Below are 20,880 nucleotides of genomic sequence, written 5' to 3'. Positions count from 1 at the left end.
ACCTGCTAGGGGATTTCTTTCTTTAATTGAAGGGGTGGGCTAAATCAATCACCTGTTGCTTGACAACTCTTACCATTAAAGTATTTTATCACACTCTTTGACCCATGACATTTAGGATTGCCACCAGACGCAGGTGCCGCTGTGATTTAAACCACAGAGTCTAGAGCTTGCTGATCAGAAGGTCGGCGGTTCGAATCTCCGCGACAGAGTGAGCTCCCGTTGCTCAGTCCCTGCTCCTGCCCACCTAGCAGTTCGAAAGCACATCAAGTGCAAGTGGATAAATAGGTACCACTCTGGCGGGAAGGTAAACAGTGTTTCCGTGAGCTGCTCTGGTTTGCCAGAAGTGGCTTAGTCATGCTGGCCACATGACCTGGAAGCTGTCTGCGGACAAACGCCGGCTCCCTCAGCCTATAGAGCGAGATGAGCGCGCAACCCCAGAGTCGTCTGTGACTGGACCTAACGGTCAGGTGTACCTTTACCTTTACCTACTTAGGATTGCAGCCATTACATACTGAGATTTCCAAGTGGAGAATTATTATTATTTTACAAAATACAGTAGTAGCATAAAGCTTGATGGTTCCTTCGTCCATTACTTTTCAATAGCTTCCCCCCCCTTAATTTGACCCCTCCCACAATTTTGCACTAAAGTGCAAGTGAACAAATGTTTATTTTTTTTTTAAAAAAAACTTGGCATTGCTGGCCCAATAATGCACTGTCCACTTTTGCCCTTGCTACATAGACAGACAGACCTACTAGAAAGGCTGTTCTCCAACTGGAGCGCTCGCAGGCCAGTATTTCCCAGTTGTCCGTGTTTATACTACATTTTTTAAATTTGCCTTGAGACAGTCTTTAAATCTCTTTTGTTGACCACCAGCATTACACTTTCCATTTTAAAGTTCAGAATAGAGTAGTTGCTTTGACCATGGAGCAAAGGAAGCTAGACAAAATACACCTTCATAAAAAAAACCCCAAACCACCTTACTTCCAGGCAGCAAAACTGAGGGTACCATTTTGCTGAATATTCTTGGGGTTGGTGGAGGAGATTCTTGGTGGTGGAGGAGATATTTCCTGACATTCCCTTGCAGGTGAGGCAGCCTCTGGGTTCAGAGTAAGAGAGGGAGGAGGATGGTCCCCTTACCTTTCCCCAAACAAGCTTCAAAGCCATGAAAGAAAACACGCACAGGCAGCGCGGAGTCTCACTGCCACGGCCTCTGTGCATGTGCAGAGTGCAATTTACCCCGCCCCCTCCCCCCCGTAGCCCACCACCCTCCTACATCCCTTCAGATTTTAAGGCCCACGATAAAACACGGGAAAGGAGAAGAGCCTCGCCTCCGCCCCCCTCAGCCGCGACTACTCACTGTGCGCGCGCGGAAAGCTCCGCGGCTGCCCCAGGCGCCGGCGAAGCCATGGAAGCTGCCGCGTCCACCATAACTGGGAAGAAACATTTAAAAAAATTCAAACCGTCCCGCGCAGCCGCACAAGACGTTCTGGCCCTTTCGGGATTGGCCGGAATGAGAGCCAATCAGAACGAAGGAAGGCGGAGAGACCCTCGACGGAGAGAGGACGTAGTAACGCGACTGATACTGAAGAGGTAAAGAGGGTGGGGGAGGATCCAGATAAGCATTACCCACGACCCTCGCTTCCGGTTCACATTCGAAGCCCGCCGTATGCGGGGCAGAAAGATAATACGAGGGGGCGGAGCTTCGCGTTTTTGGTGTCCTGTCCCCACGACTTTTGCATCAGCTATTCGCCCCGCGCGCTCAATTGGGAACCGGAAGTGTAGGTGCAGTTTTTTATTATTAATTTCATTTTTATATTTATTTATATTATTGTTCATATTTACAACAGTATTAAATTATTTGTATACCACCCTATTAAATGCCAAGGTAGCCTTATTCACCTTCGTAGTTTCCTATCACAGTAGCAGGAAACAAAAGTTGGCCAAATAAGTCTGCAATCCTATCGCCACTTCCCTGGAATTCAACAGGCCTCATGAAATATACTCAGAGTCGAGAGTGGATTTCATGCTCTTTATTCAGTTCATAGTGGTGAGGAGGAATGGAAGTTCCCCCACAGTATCTGCTTTATATACATTATTTACACAATGGGCTGCACGTGATTGGCTAATTCCGGGATTCTCCTGTAGACCAATCAGGTTGTGGATTCACTTCCATCTGGAGCTGGATTGGGTGGCTCCTGCGAACCAATCAGACTGCTGCATTGTTCTAGGACCAATCAGACTGCTGCATTCTGAATCCTATTGTTCTACTACCAATCAGACTGCTGCCTTTTGGATCCTATTGTTCTAGGACCAATCAGACTGCTGCAGTTTGGATCCTATTCAACTGGGTACATAACACCTCACTTACTTTATTTTATTATATTTGCTTACTATATCTCTATCCCACCTTTTCCTCCAAGCAGCTCAAAAGTGGTGTGGCATGCTTCTCTCCTTTCTCATTTAATCCCCTGCAACAACCCTGTGAGGAAGGTTACCGTGAACTGACAAGGGGGCTGATTTGAACCTTGCTCTCCCAGGTCCTAGTCCAGCGCTGTAACACTGGCTCTGAGCAGACTTGGCGAGGATTGCGCTACTAGTTATACTGGCACCCACGGCAGAAATTACCACAAATCACCTATCTCTGAAAGTAAAGGTACACGTTTTTAATAAACTAAAAACCCCAACCATTTATAGGACGACCAAGATCAGCTGCCTCACACTGTTTAATGGTCAGGCCTACCTTGGAAACTAGGGAAATAAGGCTGCAGTCCTTATGAAGGCAGTGGGAGAAGACAGGCAAGTACTCTTTTAAGTGTTAGTGAGATAATTTGCAGTGCTCAGTGTTTTCAAGTGCAATTTGACCTCATATTGGCAAATTCAGGTTGTACAATCGAAGCTGATTTGGACATCTTGGCCAACAAGATGAACACTTAGGCCACACTACATTCCTCAGTTTTTCTTGCTGATATTGCTGGTTTTTTATTTTTTTGACAATTATGTATCAATAGTCTCTCGTTTTCTCACACAAGTTCTAATTTCCTTCATTTCCACAAGAGGGTGGCAAACAATAAGTTTTTCAAAAATGCCTCATAGCAGGCCTCTATTCTTTTCTTAAGCTTAGACAAAGTTCATTCTGCGGGTGAAGCTTGACTTCAGTTACTGACAGTTCCTAATAACTTTTTCATTTTGTAAGCTTGAAGAAAAAGCTTTCTCCAATAGTGTCACCTAGAAGGGTAGCCACACTAGTCTGTTGCAGCAAAAACAAGTAGTATTCAGATACCTTGCAGCACATCCTATTCATATCTACTCAGAAGTTTGCCCCACCAAATTCACTGGGACTTGTACCTAGATAAGTGTTAAAAAGAGTAACAGAGTTTTTATGACATAAACAGTTCATGACTGGTGAAATATACTCAGAGTCGCAAAGTGATTTCATGCTCTTTATTCAGCTCATAGTGGTGAGGAGGAATGAATGTCCCCTCAAAGTATCTGCTTTATATACATTATTTACACAATGGGCTGCACATGATTGGCTAATTCCGGAATTCTACTGTAAGCCAATCAGGTTGTGGATTCACTTCTATCTGGAGCATGATTGGGTGGTTCCTGCCAACCAATCATACTGCTGCATTGTTCTAGGACCAATCAGACTGCTGCATTCTGAATCCTATTGTTCTAGGACCAATCAGACTGCTGCCTTTTGGATCCTATTGTTCTAGGACCAATCAGACTGCTGCAGTTTGGATCCTATTCAACTCAGTACATAACAACTGGAGTCCACTTCATTAGACTTGGAATTCTGTCCTCATTTAAGGCTCTGCAACAAAATGTTGCAGTGTTGAGTACAAGCGTTTAGGTCTCCAAAAATTCCATTCCACATACTCTCTTATTTTCTGTCCTCACTCACAGTCAGCTAGCAGTTTATGCCCATAGAGGATACTCAGTCCTCATTTTGCTGTGTCATCCCCCACCCATACTTTTTCGGTGTTATTGGGCAGGTGTGTGTGGTCACTTTTGTTTCACAAAGATTGGTACCCCGAGTATTAAGACTGCCATTAGGATATACAATAATAGGTGTTTGAACAGGGATAATGCTACTTGCTTGCCTGAAAACAGGATGGAGGTATATTTGTATGTTTGTAGAAACATCTGGCTTTTTGCATGGCTGGGGTGTAATCTGCTGTACAAAGGGCAGAGCCACATCCATTATTCTAGCCTCCTTTGCACTCTACCCTACCCAGGGAAGCCTCAAGCTGAAAAAGATTCCTCAACACTTATCTGCTCAGAAGCGAGTCTTACCAAGCTCAGTGGGATTTCCAGGTAAGTATGTATAGGATTGCTGCCTAAATCTTTCACAACAGAATTAACTGGTGATAGCATGATCACTATAGCTTTTTTATTTAACAAGGTGTATGATGGTTGTGCTGTAAGAAACGGTAGAACTGTACTAAGAGAAACTGCTTTTGCTTTCCCAATTTACCTCATCATAGCAGGAGAGGATTCGATTGTGTCCCCATTTAATTGAAGACTGATCATAAAACCATAGAGGCCAGAATCCAGCTGTACATTATCGCATTTTAATATAAACTTCTTTTGTAAGATTAGCAGTTGTTAATACAGGTGCAAGTCAACATTCTGACAGTAACTACCGTACAGCCCAAGAGCTTAATGTGTGAACAGAACACGATATAAATTGCAAACACTTTTAAAAACGCTGACATCCCTTTCTTTTACCATACACTGCACTGTTATATTACATGACCCAATTCCTTATACTGAAATTTTATTTTTACCACATTTAATTCAGTGGGCGCATTCAGTTCCTCATGATAGTATTACTGTACTTCCTGTTGCATATTATGATGCTATCCTAGTTCATGCATTCAAAACTCACCCTACATGTAGTGATTTTATTTCACTGTCAGTTAAAGCTGTTAAAAAAGTTGCACAGTTAATCAACTTGCACAGCCAAAGCCTATGCATAATTGCTCAGAAGTAAGTTCCACTGAGTTCAATGAGGCTTGCTCCCAAGTAAGTGCATAGGATTGCAGTCTCAAAATTCTCAAGTGGTTTGATAGCCCTAGTAGCAACACCTTGATAGAAAGAAATGTTCAGATCATTAAATCTGTCTAGCATATTTTTGGTTGCTTTGTTTAAACTAGCCATTCAGGGCCATCCCTACCATTTGGTAGACAGTAGCAGCTGATCTTGAGTATCATGTTAGTAAGTCCAATATAATATTGTTGTATTTATACTCCCAGAGAGAGGCTCTTGTGGGATTTTCTGTTTCAGGTGCCAAACTAGCTTGATTACAGTACCCCATGACTTGGGGAGAGGGACACAGTTTGGTATTCTGCCTTAGGCAGAAAACTGTCTTGGATCAGCCCTGAAGTTAGTTTAGTGTGTACGTTCGTGTTGTTTAAAATGCCTTGTAAATCACCTTGAAGGCCTGTCTTGGTAGAACTTTTTATTTTTTAGAATAAATAAATATGTATCTTGCCTTATACTTTTATTTGGAATCACATTTGTGTTTTAAATGAAGTCCGTGTGATTTATGGGAACCACTAACTGCATCTGGTACTCTTCTCAACATTTTCTGGCAAATTAATCTCAGATTACTCTTTAGTGCAATCAGGTGTTGCCTATACAGCAAGGCGGGCTTCTTTTCATATGGAAGTTCTTCAGACTTGATACGAAACATCTGGGTGCCCAGTAGGCTGTGCCAAGATTGACAGTGGAGCTGATGATCTGCTAGAGAAAAACTGTTTTTCGTAGCTGACAAAAACACACATATTTTCTGTTTTGCCAATGCAGAAAAGAAGAAAAAGAATATTTACTTTGTGCTTCACTCATCCAAGTCCTGGCCAGGCAGATGCTTATGAGATCTCCTTGCCTCCCTCCTTGTGAAGAAGCATCTCTTAATATTGTCAACACTTCAGAACGCTTTAAGCGTAAATAGGTGTTGGGTGAACAGTTCGGCATATGGCTGTACCATGTTGTGTGCCTTGAGGAAATGGCTAGAGTGCTGCAAAAGAGGTTAACTTGGCATACATGGTTCCACCCACTTTCCTCCTCGGAATAATAATAATAATAATAATAATAATAATAATAATAATAATAATAAAAAACAACTTTTACCTCACCCATCTGGCCAGGCCTCCCCAGCCACTCTGGGCAGCTCCCAACAGAATATTAAAAACATGATAAAACATCAAACATTAAAAACTTCCCTAAACAGGGCTGCCTTCAGATGTTTTCTAAAAGTCAGATAGTTGTTTATTTCCTTGATATCTGAAGGGGGGGGGTGTTCCACAGGCTGGGTGCCACTACCAAGAAGGCCTTCTGCCTGGTTCCCTGTAACCTCACTTCTCACAGTGAGGGAACAGCCAGAAAACCCTTGGCCCATACCCAGTTCTGGATTTACATATAAGCTAAACAAGCTATAGCTGAGGGCCCCACTCTCTTGGCCCCCCACCAAAAAAATAAGGGAAAAAAATCTGGATGTACATTTCCAAAATATAAGATTAAAAAATAAATGAAATAAAACCTACATACAGCAACAGTGCTTTGTGTTGTGTGGGATCCTGTCATTAAGTAATGGACCCTTCCTGCTCGCCTGCTCCCTAAAATAGCACAGGTTTGCTCATTTCTATATATAGGGTGCCTACATTCTGCTATTTATCATTATTAGTAGTTTGCATCATATATTTACACCTAGTATTATTTCATGTTATAGCAAGTTTCTAGAGACTAGACTATGAGTCTTTGTAAATTGTGTTCCTAAAGGAACTTTAGTTATTGCCAGATGCCAATGTGTTTGCATTATTAAGTTTGTTATGAATAAAAAAATCATTTTAAGTTAGAGCTTAATAATTATTTCACTATTAATATACGTCTTCTTAATTGTATTTCAGTTCAACCATTACTTTGATTAAATAATTTTTTTGTTATGTGCAAATGGCTTTAGATACCTATTAGGTCTGTAAATTAGGTAGGGTCTCAGCAGTCTGTGAGGTAGGCTAAGTTTGCAGATGGAGACTCTCCCAGCATGCTTCAGGGCTGAGCAGGTGGACTTGAACATAAGGTAAAGGTAAAGGGACCCCTGACCATTAGGTCCAGTTGTGGCCGACTCTGGGGTTGCGGCGCTCATCTCGCTTTATTGGCCAAGGGAGCCGGCATACAGCTTCCGGGTCATGTGGCCAGCATGACTAAGCTGCTTCTGGAGAACCAGAGCAGCACATGGAAACACCGTTTACCTTCCCACCGGAGCGGTACCCATTTATCTACTTGCACTTTGACATGCTTTCGAACTGCAGGGACTGAGCAAAGGGAGCTCACCCCGTTGCGGGGATTCGAACCGCCGACCGCCAAGCCCTAGGCTCTGTGGTTTAACCCACAGCGCCACCCGCGTCCCAGGACTTGAACATAGGTCTCCCTAAACCAAACCAGCATTCTAACCACGACGCCATTCTGCCTCATGATTGTACCGACTGTGACACCTTACCCACGGGATGGTCTACTCTGCACGTACATAACCCAATATACTTAATCAGGCGCGGGGAACCACAGACCCAGGTGTCTTCTGCCTAGCCTTCAGGACTGCCTTAAGCCACATCCCTCATTGACCCAGCTCCACACCCTCCTCAGGTGCTTTGGCCGGGCAGGAAATGTGTCCTTAAAGTGTTTTAATGCCTCTTAGTTGGGGGATAGAGGGGGGTTTGGGTGTGCAGAATCTTCTGGCTTTTGTGTGGCTGAAGTGTAGCCCACTGTAGAAAGGCAAGGGTCCCATCCACTGTGCCACCTACTTTGCCCTCAGGCACCATTGGAATGTGGTTCCTGGAAGGTCGTCTGCAAGGGAATATGTCCCTGGGATGAAAGAAGTTCCCCGCTTGTGCACTAAATACAGTGGTACCTCAGGTTACAGATGCTTCAGGTTACAGACTCCGCTAACCCAGAAATAGTACCTCAGGTTAAGAACTTTGCTTCAGGATGAGAACAGAAATTGCACCGCGGCGGCAGCGGAAGGCCCCATTAGCTAAAGTGGTACCTCAAGTTAAGAACAGTTTCAGGTTAAGAATGGAGCTCCAGAACGAATTAAGTTCTTAACCCGAGGTACCACTGTAGCGAACCTATTGTCTGAGTGCAGATCCGTATACAGTGGTACCTTGATACTCAAACACCTTGGTTCCCAAATGCCAAAGTAAGTAAGTGTTCCAATTTTTGAACGTTTTTCGGAAGTGCGGCTGTTGGCTATTGTTTCCATGGCGCCTGCACCAATCAGAAGCCACACCTTGGCTTTCGAACATTTCAGAGGTCAAACGGACTTCCAGAACGGATTCAGTTGTCGCTTTTGTTTTTGCTGTTTATTTTGCATTTTTGTTTTTGAGGGTTTTTCGGTTATCGGTAATTTGCTTTTGTGACTGTGTAGAACCCAATTCAGCTACTGATTGATTGATTGAGTGAGTGAGTGAGTGACTGCGGATATGGATAAAAGCCCCCCATCTGAACAATGACTGTCATCAGTGCAGGTAAGAAAAAAATAATTTTAATTTTTATCATCCATAATACTGTCTTATTTATTCTATAATACAATACATTATTGCTTTCATTTTATAGATCAATGGTCTCGTTGGATAGTAAAACACATGTTAAATTGCTGTTTTAGGGGTTGTTTTTAAAAGTCTGGAATGGATTAATCCATTTTGTATTACTTTCTATGGGAAAGTGCGCCTTGGTTTTGGAACACTTTGGTTTTAGAATGGACTTCAGGAACGGATTAAGTTTGAGAACCTAGGTAACACTGTATAGTCAAATGACATCACAGATACACACACACACACAAAGAGGGAGTTATCTTTACTTTATTTCGTTTATTAAATTTGTATACTGCCCTTAATCCGAAGATCACCGGGCATAAAAATACAAAGGCACAAAATACATAATAAAGAAAAGAAAAGCAATAATCCACTCCCACAAGAGGACCTTACCTCTTATTCCCATGAGTGCTAAGCTTGTAAGAGGCTTGAACTCTCCAAACCATTCTAGGAGAACCCACAAAGCTATTAAATTCAAATACGAACACAGCCGATACTAAGGCATAACACGTATGGACAACATAAGAATTCTAACCTATGGTTGGGCTACAGTAAGATTTCCCCACTTCTGTCCTTCCCTTCATTACGTTCTTCATTCTTTTAGATTTTAAGTGTCTTGGAGTCAGGCACCTAACCTTTTATGAAGCACGAAAGGCGCATTGTTACATGTATATTGATGGCACGGCAGTAATAGCAGCATCGGCCAAGTATTTTAACTACACAACAGTTAACTGAACATGCGGAACATACCATTGTTAGTGAAATGGCTTTGGGAATCGGCAGGCTTGTTGGAACCCCGAGAGTGAGAGGAGTACAAAATAAAAATTGGAATGTTCTGGAAGAGGGTCTTGGCAGCTGGGTTCCTGAGCAGGAGCACTCCAGACCGCAACATTTTGTTGCAGATTCTGTTTGTACCGTTCCATTGCTGAAACTTAGCAGGTCTGGCCCCTGCACGCTGCCTGTACAGGATACTTGTCTGGGAACCACATGGAAGCAGCTGAGAGTGGGGGAGTCTGAGCTCAATAAATACATTCCTGGTGGCCGTCTCCCTTTGTCTGGGAGTGATCATGCAGAAAAGCTCTAAAATAAAGGGTAGATGACCTCTCAAGTTTGCTTTATGTCTTACACTTTCCTGTGCGGACATTAATCTTTGTGCGGAAAAGGACATGTATTTTGCAATATGTGATGTTATGTTGTGGGGGGAATGAAGTGTATTTTTCATGGCAGCTATACAGATCAGGCAGACCGAGACGACTGGTGGGGAGAAAAGGTTTTTAAAAACATGGCTTTGTTACATCCCAAAGCTGTTTTGGGCCATTCTGAACTGATAGGATTGTAAATAAGTAAATATTTGAAGAAGTACTCAAGGTACTTAGAGATACGTATTTTTAAAACCTTGCAATGAGATCCCTCTGCTCAATTGGTTAATGATGCATTGGCTACGTTGACTAGAGTGAAATTTCACTTGAGTGCTAAGTCTTAAGGCATTAATGACAGGCATTGCTCTTTCGAAGCTCTGGCATATAACATGTTGCTATTTAAGAACAGAGATGTGTGAGATGGCATTTTTCCATTTTTCATACAGGTGTCTTTCTGTTGTCACTGTTGAGTTTCCATCCCCTCAGCTCTGTCTGAAAGATTGTGAACTGTTATCTGCATGACAAGATGATGGAGGTTTCCCCAAAACTGCTCTTTTAGAGATAACACATTTCAGTGCTTCCACCTACACAGCAAAAAGAGATTTCCTGGGGTGTAGGTGTGTCTCTCACAGGGCTCCAACGCTTCTCTCTCTCTCTCGTACAAAGTCTATTCTTTTATGCTGTATCTTATGGGCACACGCACACAAACTTCAGTTTTGCAAGAGAAAAGAAGTGCAAGGCTTCTTTTACCAGCTGACTGGTAGTGCTTTATCGTTTATACAAAGAAAAGCAAAAATAGCAGAAGGGTCTTGCTGGCATTTGAAATCTTCTGCTTACTAGAACTGACTTACTGTTTCTATATATTTTTTCTGTTCATAGATTTCTTTGGTTTGGTGCCTTTTGACTATTTTGATCTCTGGGTGTTTTCTGCTGTAGGTTTTGGTAACAGCAACCTGCTGTATGTCTGTTGTCGGGCCCTGAGGAGGGATGTTCTGTAGAAAGAAAGAAAGAAAAATCAACAAAAATTATTGGGTGGGGCGGGTGGGCGAAACTTCGGTTTTTAAATAGATCTCTCGTTATGGCTTCGTTTACGTTATTCGGTTTCCTGGTCATAAGAGCTCCGCTGTAGATTCTGTGGGTGTTTTAGGGTGTAAGCGTGCATAGAAAGTGTGGGGAGAGCAAGGAATTGTACGTCAAACAGCAAGAACCTAAATACAAATAGCGCAACATACATAAAGTTTATTTGATGAAATAAAATATTTTAATGCTTTACTGCAGTTTTACTGGTCCCTGCAGTCACAGCAGGTGCTGTGATTCCCCAGCAGTCTGACTTCACTCCATTGTCTCTCGAGACAGACAGGTGCCAACAACAACAACAAAACCCAGCAGTAAGATGATGAAAATAAAAATTCCTAGGGAAATGAGGTTCATCAGCAGATGAAAGCAGGGAAGGCATTTAGGACACGTCTGAGGAACCTGTGCCCCTCTGTATCTTGTTAGGCTTCCATCAGCACCACCCAGCACAGCCAAATATTAAAGACGATGGGATTTGTAGTCTAGCAGCATTAGGAAGACCACACGTCCCCCACCCCTGATTGAGATGAGGCAGCACAACCAATCAGTCCACTCAGTCACCACCCACCTGACCTTGGACGGCAGGGTCACCTGGAAAAACTTTCAGATTATGATCTTAACAGACAGGCAGATTTGCATGACCACAAGCTGCCCTTTAGTACAGAAGTGCATGTGGCGTCGCTCTAATGCTCTTTTCCTTATCTCTCTGTGATGTGCACATGGTGCTTTCTGCAGCCACAGAGAATCATTAGGTCAGACCGAAAATGTGCAGGGCAGTAGCCAAAGGGTAAGTTTCAGCTCTCGGTGAAGTCCTGAGGGCTAGCAGGCTAAAATCCGAAGTGATGTGGAAATGACCTGTCCAGGCTCTTTAAACCAGCCAATAAACCTTTATTCCTTCCAGCTTAATGGAACTCCATATTTATTTATGCTTATTAAACGATCAGACTTTTCCAGTGGTGAGAGCTCCCAGGCATGCTGCCAGCCCGCCTTATGATAACACTGCAGCAAGCGGCCAGCAGTATTAAATACTTTCCTATACTGATAGCACGTTGTCAATTCATCCAGCGGTGGCATTAAATTATCGCAGACATGAGCGTATGCTGACAGAAGCATGAAACAGTCATGCAAATGAACTCGGCCAGCCAGAGAATCAAAGCAACAGGAGGAGGAGGAGAAAAAAGGAAGAAACCATCCACCCACTCCAAGCACGCTTGCCATCCTTCCTCAAATCATAACTTTTGCAGTGCCACAAGCCAGTCTGGTAGAAAGACTGCTGGTGTTGTTTTTAATTGTGACTGATGGACTTCAGTTCCTAGATCCAAGGGCAAACTTCTAAGCTGTGTGTGTCGAAGCAATTGTATTAGAAGCGACATACAAATAGTACATTTTCAGATAAATTGAGGTAATAGCATAGAAGAATTCCGTGTAATTATACCGTATTTTTCGCTCTATAGGACGCACTTTTTCCCCTCCAAAAATTAAGGGGAAATGTGTGTGCGTCCTATGGAGCGAATGCAGGCTCCTTGGCTTCAGCGATAGCAACGCGAAGCCTCCGAAGCGCAGAGGGAGCGCTCCCTCCGCGCTCTGGAGGCTTTGTGTTGCTTTCGCTGAAGCCTAGAGAGCGAGAGGGGTCGGTGCGCACCGACCCCTCTCACTCTCCAGGCTTCAGGGATAGCCGTCTGAAGCCTTCGGAGCGCAGTGCGAGTTCCCACTGCGCTCCGGAGGCTTCGGGTTCCTTTTGCTGAAGCCGGGAAAGCAAGACTCTCCTGGCTTCAGCAGAGAGGGAGAGCTGCACAGCACCCCTTCAGCCAGCCAAGCAGGAGGAGAAATGGAAGGGGCTCCGTTTCTCCTGCCGCTTTGCTGAAGGGGTGCTGAGCAGAGAGGGGGAGAATTTTTTTTTCTTGTTCTCCCCCTCTAAAACAAGGTGCGTCCTATGGTCGGGTGCGTCCTATAGCGCAAAAAATATAGTATACCACTACAATCTCCTCTTCTTCGTCTTTGTTTCTTGCTTTGGTCCCTTAATGAAGCTGGTTCTGCAGCACCTTCGATCTGTACTCCAAAAAACTAGTTCCATCAGTGCTGCTGTTTATATGTGATTTATTGGAGGAGTTTATGGGATCGGTTGAACCACCCGGACAGGACTTTGGGACAGAAACCCAGGGCCTCTGAACACAGCAAGACTATCTTAGCACGTTTGAAGCTGGTGAACACATTGCTATCTAAAGAATGACTACCCTTGTAAGCCCAGAGTCCAAAATTACCCAGTTGCACCATTAAAGGGATAGCGCCCATGACAAAGATCTTTTCTTCTTCTTGAGGTGTTCTAGAATTGTTTGAAACTTTTTATTCAGTATGTGAAGGGATGCTCTCTGTTCTTCTTGTCTTGCTCTTGTCTTCACAGAGGCATCTTGCTGGTCCTTAGAAACAGGATGCTGACCTAGATAGGCTCCTGATCTAGCAGGATACTTATGTATAGGTAGAGATGTATTTATAGGTGTCTCCATGTAGTTAATAATAATAATAATAATAATAATAATAATAATAATTTTATTATTTATACCCCGTCCATCTGGCTGGGTTTCCCCAGCTACTCTGGGCGGCTCCCAACAAAGGACTAAAAACAGAATAGAACTTCAAACATTAAAAACTTCCCTAAACAGGGCTGCCTTCAGATGTCTTCTAAAAGTCGGATTTATTTCCTTGACATCTGATGGAAGGGCGTTCCACAGGGCGGGCGCCTCTTCCTGGCTTCCTGTAACCTCACTTCTCACAGGGAGGGAACCACCAGAAAGCCCTCAGATGGGGTGGAGACACTCCTTCAGGTATACTGGGCTCTTTAAAAAGCAAGACAAACAATGCAAGGCAACCTCTCCCTCTGTATGCCAAGGGTGGCTAACCAATGGCCCTACAGATGTTGTGAAGACTCCCAACTTACCAACTATCAGGGATGGTGGGAACTGTAAGACAGCAACATCCTGGAAAGCTCAGTTGATTAAAGCATGGTGCTGATAACGTCATGGGACAGCTGCATATTCATTCCTGCATTGCAGGGGTTGGGCTAGGATTATCCTCAGGGTCCCTTCCAGCTCTATGAGTCTGTGATCTAGAGGGCCACAGGAGCATAAGAATCTGCCTTATACTTGGCCAGACCAGTGGTCCATCTAGCTCAGTATTGTCTACATGGACTGGCAAGAGTTCTCTAAGGTGCAATGTCCTTTGCAACCCCACCTGGAGATGCCAGGGGTTGAATTTGGGACCTTCTGCATGCAAAGAAGATGCCCTGGACCACTGAGTTGCATGTCTTCTGCTCGTGAGCTCGTGTGCTCAGTTTCACCACTCCCTTGGCTTTTCTGGAACTAGGGGAAGCAGCTGCTGTGCGAAATTAGGAAAACTGGGTGCGTAAGGCTATTTCTCTCACATCCAGACCTCCTCCTCCCCACCACGTCATTTTGCTTGTATAGTTGTCAAGCTGCCAGAGCTGGATTGAGGTTACTGCCGCAGTAGCAGTAAAGGAGGAAGTTGCTCTGGTACTTTACAGAAATAATTGTCTGCGCGCACACACAGTCAGACATCGCCTTCTTTCTAAACTCCCATTGTGATCCTGCAAAGCAAGCCTCAGCAACCACCCCCTCCCCCCCTTGGTATGCTCCTCTCTCCTAAGCCGGCCTTGACCTACCTGTTTTGGACCACAACTTCCATCAGCCCCAGCTAGCATGGAGACTTTAAAAACCCCTGCAACTCTTCACTTGGCACAATAAAGAATATAGAAGTTAATTCCTTTTGAAATACAATTCAAGATGTATTTAATTCTGCAGAATTAATGCTGTGGATGTTCTATTTAAGTGCAGGCTTAGCTTGTTTCCTTTTAAAAATCAATAAAATATATGTATGGTGATTTTTTTTTCATATTAAAAAATGAAACGGGGGGAAGAGAATACAGAGGGGACTCCACGTGAGCCTCTCTAAGGAGATCACTCTAGAACTAAAGTTGCTTGTGGCATCTGGTTGGCCACTATGAGAACATAACTGTGAATTAGATGGGCCACTGGCGTGATCTAGCAGGCTCTGATTAGTAGTATAGAATCATAGTCTTGTAGAGTTGGAAATAACACCAAGCAATCCAGTTGTTGTTGTTGTTTAGTCGTTTAGTCGTGTCCGACTCTTTGTGACCCCATGGACCAGAGCACACCAGGCACTCCTGTCTTCTACTGCCTCCCACAGTTTGGTCAAACTCATGTTAGTAGCTTCGAGAACACTGTCCAACCATCTCGTCCTCTGTCGTCCCCTTCTCCTTGTGCCCTCCATCTTTCCCAACATCCAACTCTGGTTACAAACTTCCAATGAAGGAAAGTCCACCACCTTCCCCATTCCACTGTTGAACAGCTCTTACCACCAGAAAGTTATTTCTTATGTTTAATTGGAATCTCCGTTCTCGTAATTTGAATCCATAGGGAGCAGCAGAAAGCAAGCGTACCCCATCTTCCATGTGACAGCCCTTTAGATATTTGAAGGTGGCTATCATATCACTTCTCAGTCTCCTCACAAGGCTTGGTTTCCAGACTCTTGATCATCTCGGTTGTCTTCCTCTGCACGTGTTCTTGTGTTCTTTTTTCACTGAGAAGGCCTCTCCCTCTTAATCTCACAAGTGTGTAGTGGTTTGAATGCCATTTAGCTCAGAGAAGCCTCAGGGCTCTTTCTCAACCGGGGCTAAAAAGTACCACTGTATATAGTGCTACAAAACAGCACATAGCATCACTGTGCACTCAAAGGCTTTGGTTATCTGAAGAAAATCCCTAAAAAAAAAAAAATCAAGGTTCACTAACACTTTTTGAAAGCATTGCAGGTGCTGCTTTGGCTTTGTGTTGAAAACATCTGCATGTTTTAAAAGATGGCATTTCTCAAAGACTTCTTTGGTCTACTGCTGCAGTGCCTTAAAGGTCAAACTGCAAAAACAGGATTCAGCCCAAGCTTGCATTTGGGGCATGTGGCTTAAACTGATTCTTATCTGCAGAGATAAGCTTGAGAGATTTTTTTGTTGGGTGATACAGCACAATGGGTTGGAGAGGCATGAGCCACTTGCTTTTCTGCATGCTGTTATCGCTCAGAATGAAATCTGTGTAGCTTTCGAAACGTGCGTTTATGGTATGTTCCATTGTTGACAACAGCACGCTGGTGGTGGCCTTTAGGCATCCCGAAAGAGGCCACCAATACAATTTGAAGACCTGGGATAAAGCCACCTTCCGTTTCCAGAGAGAGAGAGAGAGAGAGAGAGAGAGGTTGTCTTCTGTGAAAGATAAGATCTAGCATGCACAGCTCAAAGAAAGGGCAAGGAAGTTCAGTCAAGATACTCGAGCAGTTGTTGGAGAATTCCTGCAAAATATGACTTAAGGCTGCAGCATGTAAAAAGTACAGTGGTACCTCGGGTTAAGTACTTAATTTGTTCCGGACGGCCGTTCTTAACCTGAAACTGTTCTTAACCTGAAGCACCACTTTAGCTAATGGGGCCTCCTGCCGCCGCTGCGCCGCTGGAGCACAATTTCTGTTCTCATCCTGAAGCAAAGTTCTTAACCTGAAGCATTATTTCTGGGTTAGCGGAGTCTGTAACCTGAAGCGTATGTAACCTGAAGCGTATGTAACCTGAAGCGTCTGTAACCTGAGGTACCACTGTACTGAAACTGGGTTTATACAAACAACAGGTGAAATGGGAAAACAGTTCCTGGCGTGTCCCAGTATTCACTGTCTCTGAAGGTATAGAAGAACGTAAGAAGACTCTGCTGGGTCAGGCCAATGGCCTATCCAGCCCAACATCCTGTTCTCACAGTGATCAGCACAAGAGCATTCTCCCCTCCTGTGGTTTGCCGAAACAGGTATTCAGAAGTACTGCTGCCTCCAGCTGTTGGAGGCACAGCACCGCCATCACGCCTAATAGCCATTGGTAGCCCTTGGTAGCCCTTCATCTAATTCTCTTTTAAAGCCAGCTAGGTTGGTGGCCATCACTACCTCCTATGGGATCAACTTCCACAGAGCCTAGGCCTTGCCGATCAGAAGGTCGGCGGTTCGAATCCCCGTGGCGGGGTGAGCTCCCGTTGCTCGGTCTCACCTCCTGCCAACCTAGCAGTTCGAAAGCACATCAGAGTGCAAGTAGATAAATAGGTACCACTCCGGCAGGAAGGTAAATGGCGTTTCCGTGTGCTGCTCTGGTTCGCCAGAAGCGCCTTAGTCATGCTGGCCACATGACTCGAAAGCTGTATGCTGGCTCCCTTGGCCAATAAAGCGAGATGAGCACTGCAATAAAGCGAGGTCAGCAATAAAGCGAGGTCAGCAACGACTGGACCTAATGGTTAGGGGTCCATTTCCCTTTACCTTTAGGTTGGTGGCCGTCACTACCTCCTATGGGATCGAGTTCCACAGTCTAACTATGCGCTGTGCGATGAAGCACTTTCTTTTATCTTTTGGCTGTATATATGTGTGTCTGTAGATCAGGAGTGGAAAGCTTTTCCTATGAAAGGCTGTTGGTAAGAGTCGATCAGTGGCTATGACCGTTTGGCAGAGGCAGACAGTTTACAGCATTGCATAGCTCCCCGCTCTAGTCAATACCCCTCCCCATTTCTCTCCCGCACATAAATGCACACTTTGAGGACCACTCTCAGGTTCCCCACCTGAAGCGCAGGCAGATAAATAGAGATGCACATGAAAAACTATAAGCTGCCCCCCCCCGTGTGGGAGTCATAAAGCCATGGCAGAGGCTTGTAATACTGCAGGGTGCCTCCTGACCTCGTGACCAGCACTCTGTGCCTGGCAGTGTATAAAATGTACTGGCCCTATATGGAGTTGTGTTTCCTCTGGGCAGTGATTACCTTATATGGTGATGGGTGTAGTAAAAGCCATGACCGGATGAGGTAACGTGAGACATTGGCAAACGGCCATGCGACAGGGGAGAACAAAGGAGAATAAAATCGGGGGAGAGCGGACGAAGGAGCTGCTCTTACCATCCTGAAAATATAGCTGGCTCTCTGTGTCTTTTTTCTATGCTGTGCACCATTTAATGACGGCTGGACTTCCGTCACCCCCACAAGCCTGAGGCCACCATTTTAGAGAAAGATTTGTACAGGTGAATAAGCCACCTCATATCTTCCTATGTGCAATCACCAGCACTGTGCAAGTAGCCCAGCATGCGATTCTGGAAAGTGCCAATCAGCTGCTATGCGGATGGACTCCCATCTTCCCTCCACAGTTTCAAACCACCAATAGACACAAATCTATGACCACGTCCAGCTGGTGCATTGGGTAGGGAAATTGCATTCCAAGCAGCTATTCGCATGCACCATTCCCCTATTGTCTAGCTGGCCTGATTCCATATATGTGAGCCTTCACACATACACCTGGATTGTGGGAGTATCTTGAGGGAAGCTGGTAATCCATTACTAATCTTCATACACAGGATCCCCTGAGCAGCTGCTGGAAAATTCCAGTTTCCTAGGAGTGTAGTCTATAAAACCTTTCCCTAATGCAGGGGTGGGGAGCCTCAAGCAAATACCACCCCTCCAGGCCTCTTTTATCAGGCCCTCAAAACCCTCCCCAAGCCACTGGCCCTATTTTGCACCGTGTTTTTGCCTGACCGAAGGTAAAGGTAAAGGGACCTCTGACCATTAGGTCCAGTCGTGACTGACTCTGGGGTTGCGGCCCTCATCTCACTTTATTGGCCAAGGGAGCCGGCATACAGCTTCCGGGTCATGTGGCCAGCATGACTAAGCCGCTTCTGGCGAACCAGAGCAGCGCATGGCAACGCTGTTTACCTTCCCGCCGGAGCAGTACCTATTTATCTACTTGCACTTTGACATGCTTTCGAACTGCTAGGTTGGCAGGAGCAGGGACCGAGCTTTCCACTCCTGATCTACAGACACACATATGTACAGTGGTACCTCGGGTTAAGTACTTAATTTGTTCCGGAGGTCCGTTCTTAACCTGAAACTGTTCTTAACCTGAAGCACCACTTTAGCTTAATGGGGCCTCCTGTTGCCGCCGCGCCATCGGAGCACGATTTCTGTTCTCATCCTGAAGCTCACCCCGTTGCGGGGATTCGAACCGCCAACCTTCTGATCGGCAAGTCCTAGGCTCTGTGGTTTAACCCACAGCGCCACCCGCGTCCCAATCTGCCTGACTGAAATATGCCCTCAAATTCTGATAAGCTGTTTTGATTGCCTGGGTGGAGGATGAAGATGGGCATGTGGAGGAGGAACTAGCCTACTGTATGAAGATAAATTGTACATTCCTCGCTCCACACACCCTTGCTTCTGGCCCTGACCACCACTGACATGTGGCCCCCAGAAGATGGCTCAAAACATGGCCCTCAGATTGGAAAATTGTTCCCCACACGTTCTGTAATGTAAGCAGTGTATAAAAGTCGAGCCCATACTCTATCAAGAGTTGAGGCTTGGATTTTTAAAAAAATGAACAAATGGTAAAGTAAAAGAGGAAAGTGAGGGAGGGGGGTAACTGTGTCCACGCCAGTTGCAGCAAAAGTAGTTTTCTGCTATTTAATTATGATGAATAATGGCTAGATAGGGAAATGGTTTCCTCTTAGATCACTTTCTCTTCTAGTCGTGATCACCTAATATTCCCATGGCAACTCTGGAGAAATATGGAAAGTAATATTAAGGAAAGCATTAAGTGTTAGTTTCTTTTAATGTTATGTGGCAGCTGGAAACAGAAAGTAGGAGTCACGTGATCGGCCTACTCTCTAAAGACCGGTGACACACTCCGAGGATCGTTGCTTTTGATATTAAGAAAAACCGAACAAATCCTAGAACAAGCAGAAAGAATCACCTGGTAGCACTTTTCACACTTTTGTAATGGAAGTTCTATGCATGGCCCAAAGCCCTGCCAAGCGTGGGCGTTAGACTTCATGCATACAGCAAGGACAACGGGGAACTTCCGAAAAGCCTGGGACTGTAGCGTGGTCATGGACAGTGTAAAATTGTCACCGTTTCCTTGAGCCACAGTCAGAACTTGAAGTTCTCTCTCAGTCTCTGCCTGCACTATGCATTTAAAGCAGTACCGTACCACTTTAAACAGTTACGGCTTCCCCCATGGAATCCTGGGTGCCGTGGGTGCTTCAGCACCCACAATAATATACTTGTGGGGCTGAGCCCCCATGAAATCAATGGGCAAAGTTGAAGCTCTTCATTGCAGGCACCCACAGTCTTCAGCGCAATATGGCACCTATGCTGGGTACTGTAGTTTGTGAAGTATGATGAGAGTTGTATAGAAGTCCCATAGTTCCCGGGGAAAGAAGGGACTGCCTGTTAAACCACTCTGTGAACTGTAATTCTGTGAGGGGAATAGCAAGTCTCCTAGCAACTCTCAGCACCCTGAAGCCATGACTGTTTGAAGTGACACAATACTGCTTTAAATGTCTAGTACAGATGGGGCCTTAGTCCCTGTGACATGGCTTCTGCCAAAGGTGTCTGTGAACTATAGTTTGTCAGCTGTGCCCCTCCAGGGTGCTCCCAATATACACGATTTTGGTTTCATGTGCGGAGGCACGGAACGGAACGCCCACGTAAATTGGGAGTTGCCTGTATTGCTTTTTCATATGCATTCTGCTTAACAATACACATCTTTACACAGACATCAGACCCACTGTGTTCAGTGGGGCTTAACATCCCCAGGGGCTTGCAACCTTTTTGGGCCAGCGCTACAAGTACATTAGGAATTCTGAGAAAATGCCATGGGTGCAAGTCACAAAATGGCTGCTGTGGAAGCATGGCATATTACAAAATGGCTACCTTGGTGGAGTGGCACAACACAAAGTAGCTGCCACATCCAAAAGACAGGACCCCAAAAGGGTATGGACATGCTTCCCCTGATTGGCTGCCCCATATCTGTATGGGGAAAGGTGCTGATATCAACCACCACCATGGTCACGTACAATGAGGTGTTCTTTTTCATTTGGGAAGGAAGTTAACAGGAACCGTGAATACAGTGGTCAACATGAAAAGGTAAATCTACTTCTGTACTCATGTGCGAAAGTCATTCCCAGGTTGGGTCTGAATTTTAGAAAAGTTTTCTT

At 44.8% G+C, this 20,880-nt stretch overlaps 2 protein-coding genes across 6 annotated transcripts in view; one reads left to right on the top strand and one right to left on the bottom strand.

The window, feature by feature from the left end:
- The window catches only part of BUB1 (BUB1 mitotic checkpoint serine/threonine kinase), a 31,728-nt gene extending 30,224 nt beyond the window's left edge, over nucleotides 1-1,504 (bottom strand). For 2 of the 5 annotated variants that reach the window (XM_083604964.1, XM_083604965.1), the window contains exon 1: nucleotides 1,359-1,504. In XM_083604964.1, coding sequence (XP_083461090.1) covers nucleotides 1,359-1,429 — 71 coding nt within the window. In that variant the 5' untranslated portion in view covers nucleotides 1,430-1,504. Of the gene's footprint in view, nucleotides 1-977 lie in introns of all 5 variants that reach the window. The other 3 variants (XM_083604966.1, XM_083604963.1, XM_083604962.1) reach the window with 3 other exon arrangements.
- A 104-nt stretch (nucleotides 1,505-1,608) lies between these two features.
- BCL2L11 (BCL2 like 11) overlaps nucleotides 1,609-20,880 on the top strand; it is a 90,912-nt gene continuing 71,640 nt past the window's right edge. Inside the window, exon 1 of the mRNA XM_083605597.1 lies at nucleotides 1,609-1,779. The gene's annotated coding sequence lies outside the window, so the exon portion shown is untranslated. The remainder of the gene's footprint in view (nucleotides 1,780-20,880) is intronic.

This window comes from Podarcis filfolensis (assembly GCF_964270895.1).
Source record: "Podarcis filfolensis genome assembly, chromosome: 3".
In the NCBI taxonomy this organism is placed as follows: domain Eukaryota; kingdom Metazoa; phylum Chordata; class Lepidosauria; order Squamata; family Lacertidae; genus Podarcis; species Podarcis filfolensis.
This window is presented reverse-complemented; position numbering and strand designations above follow the sequence as displayed.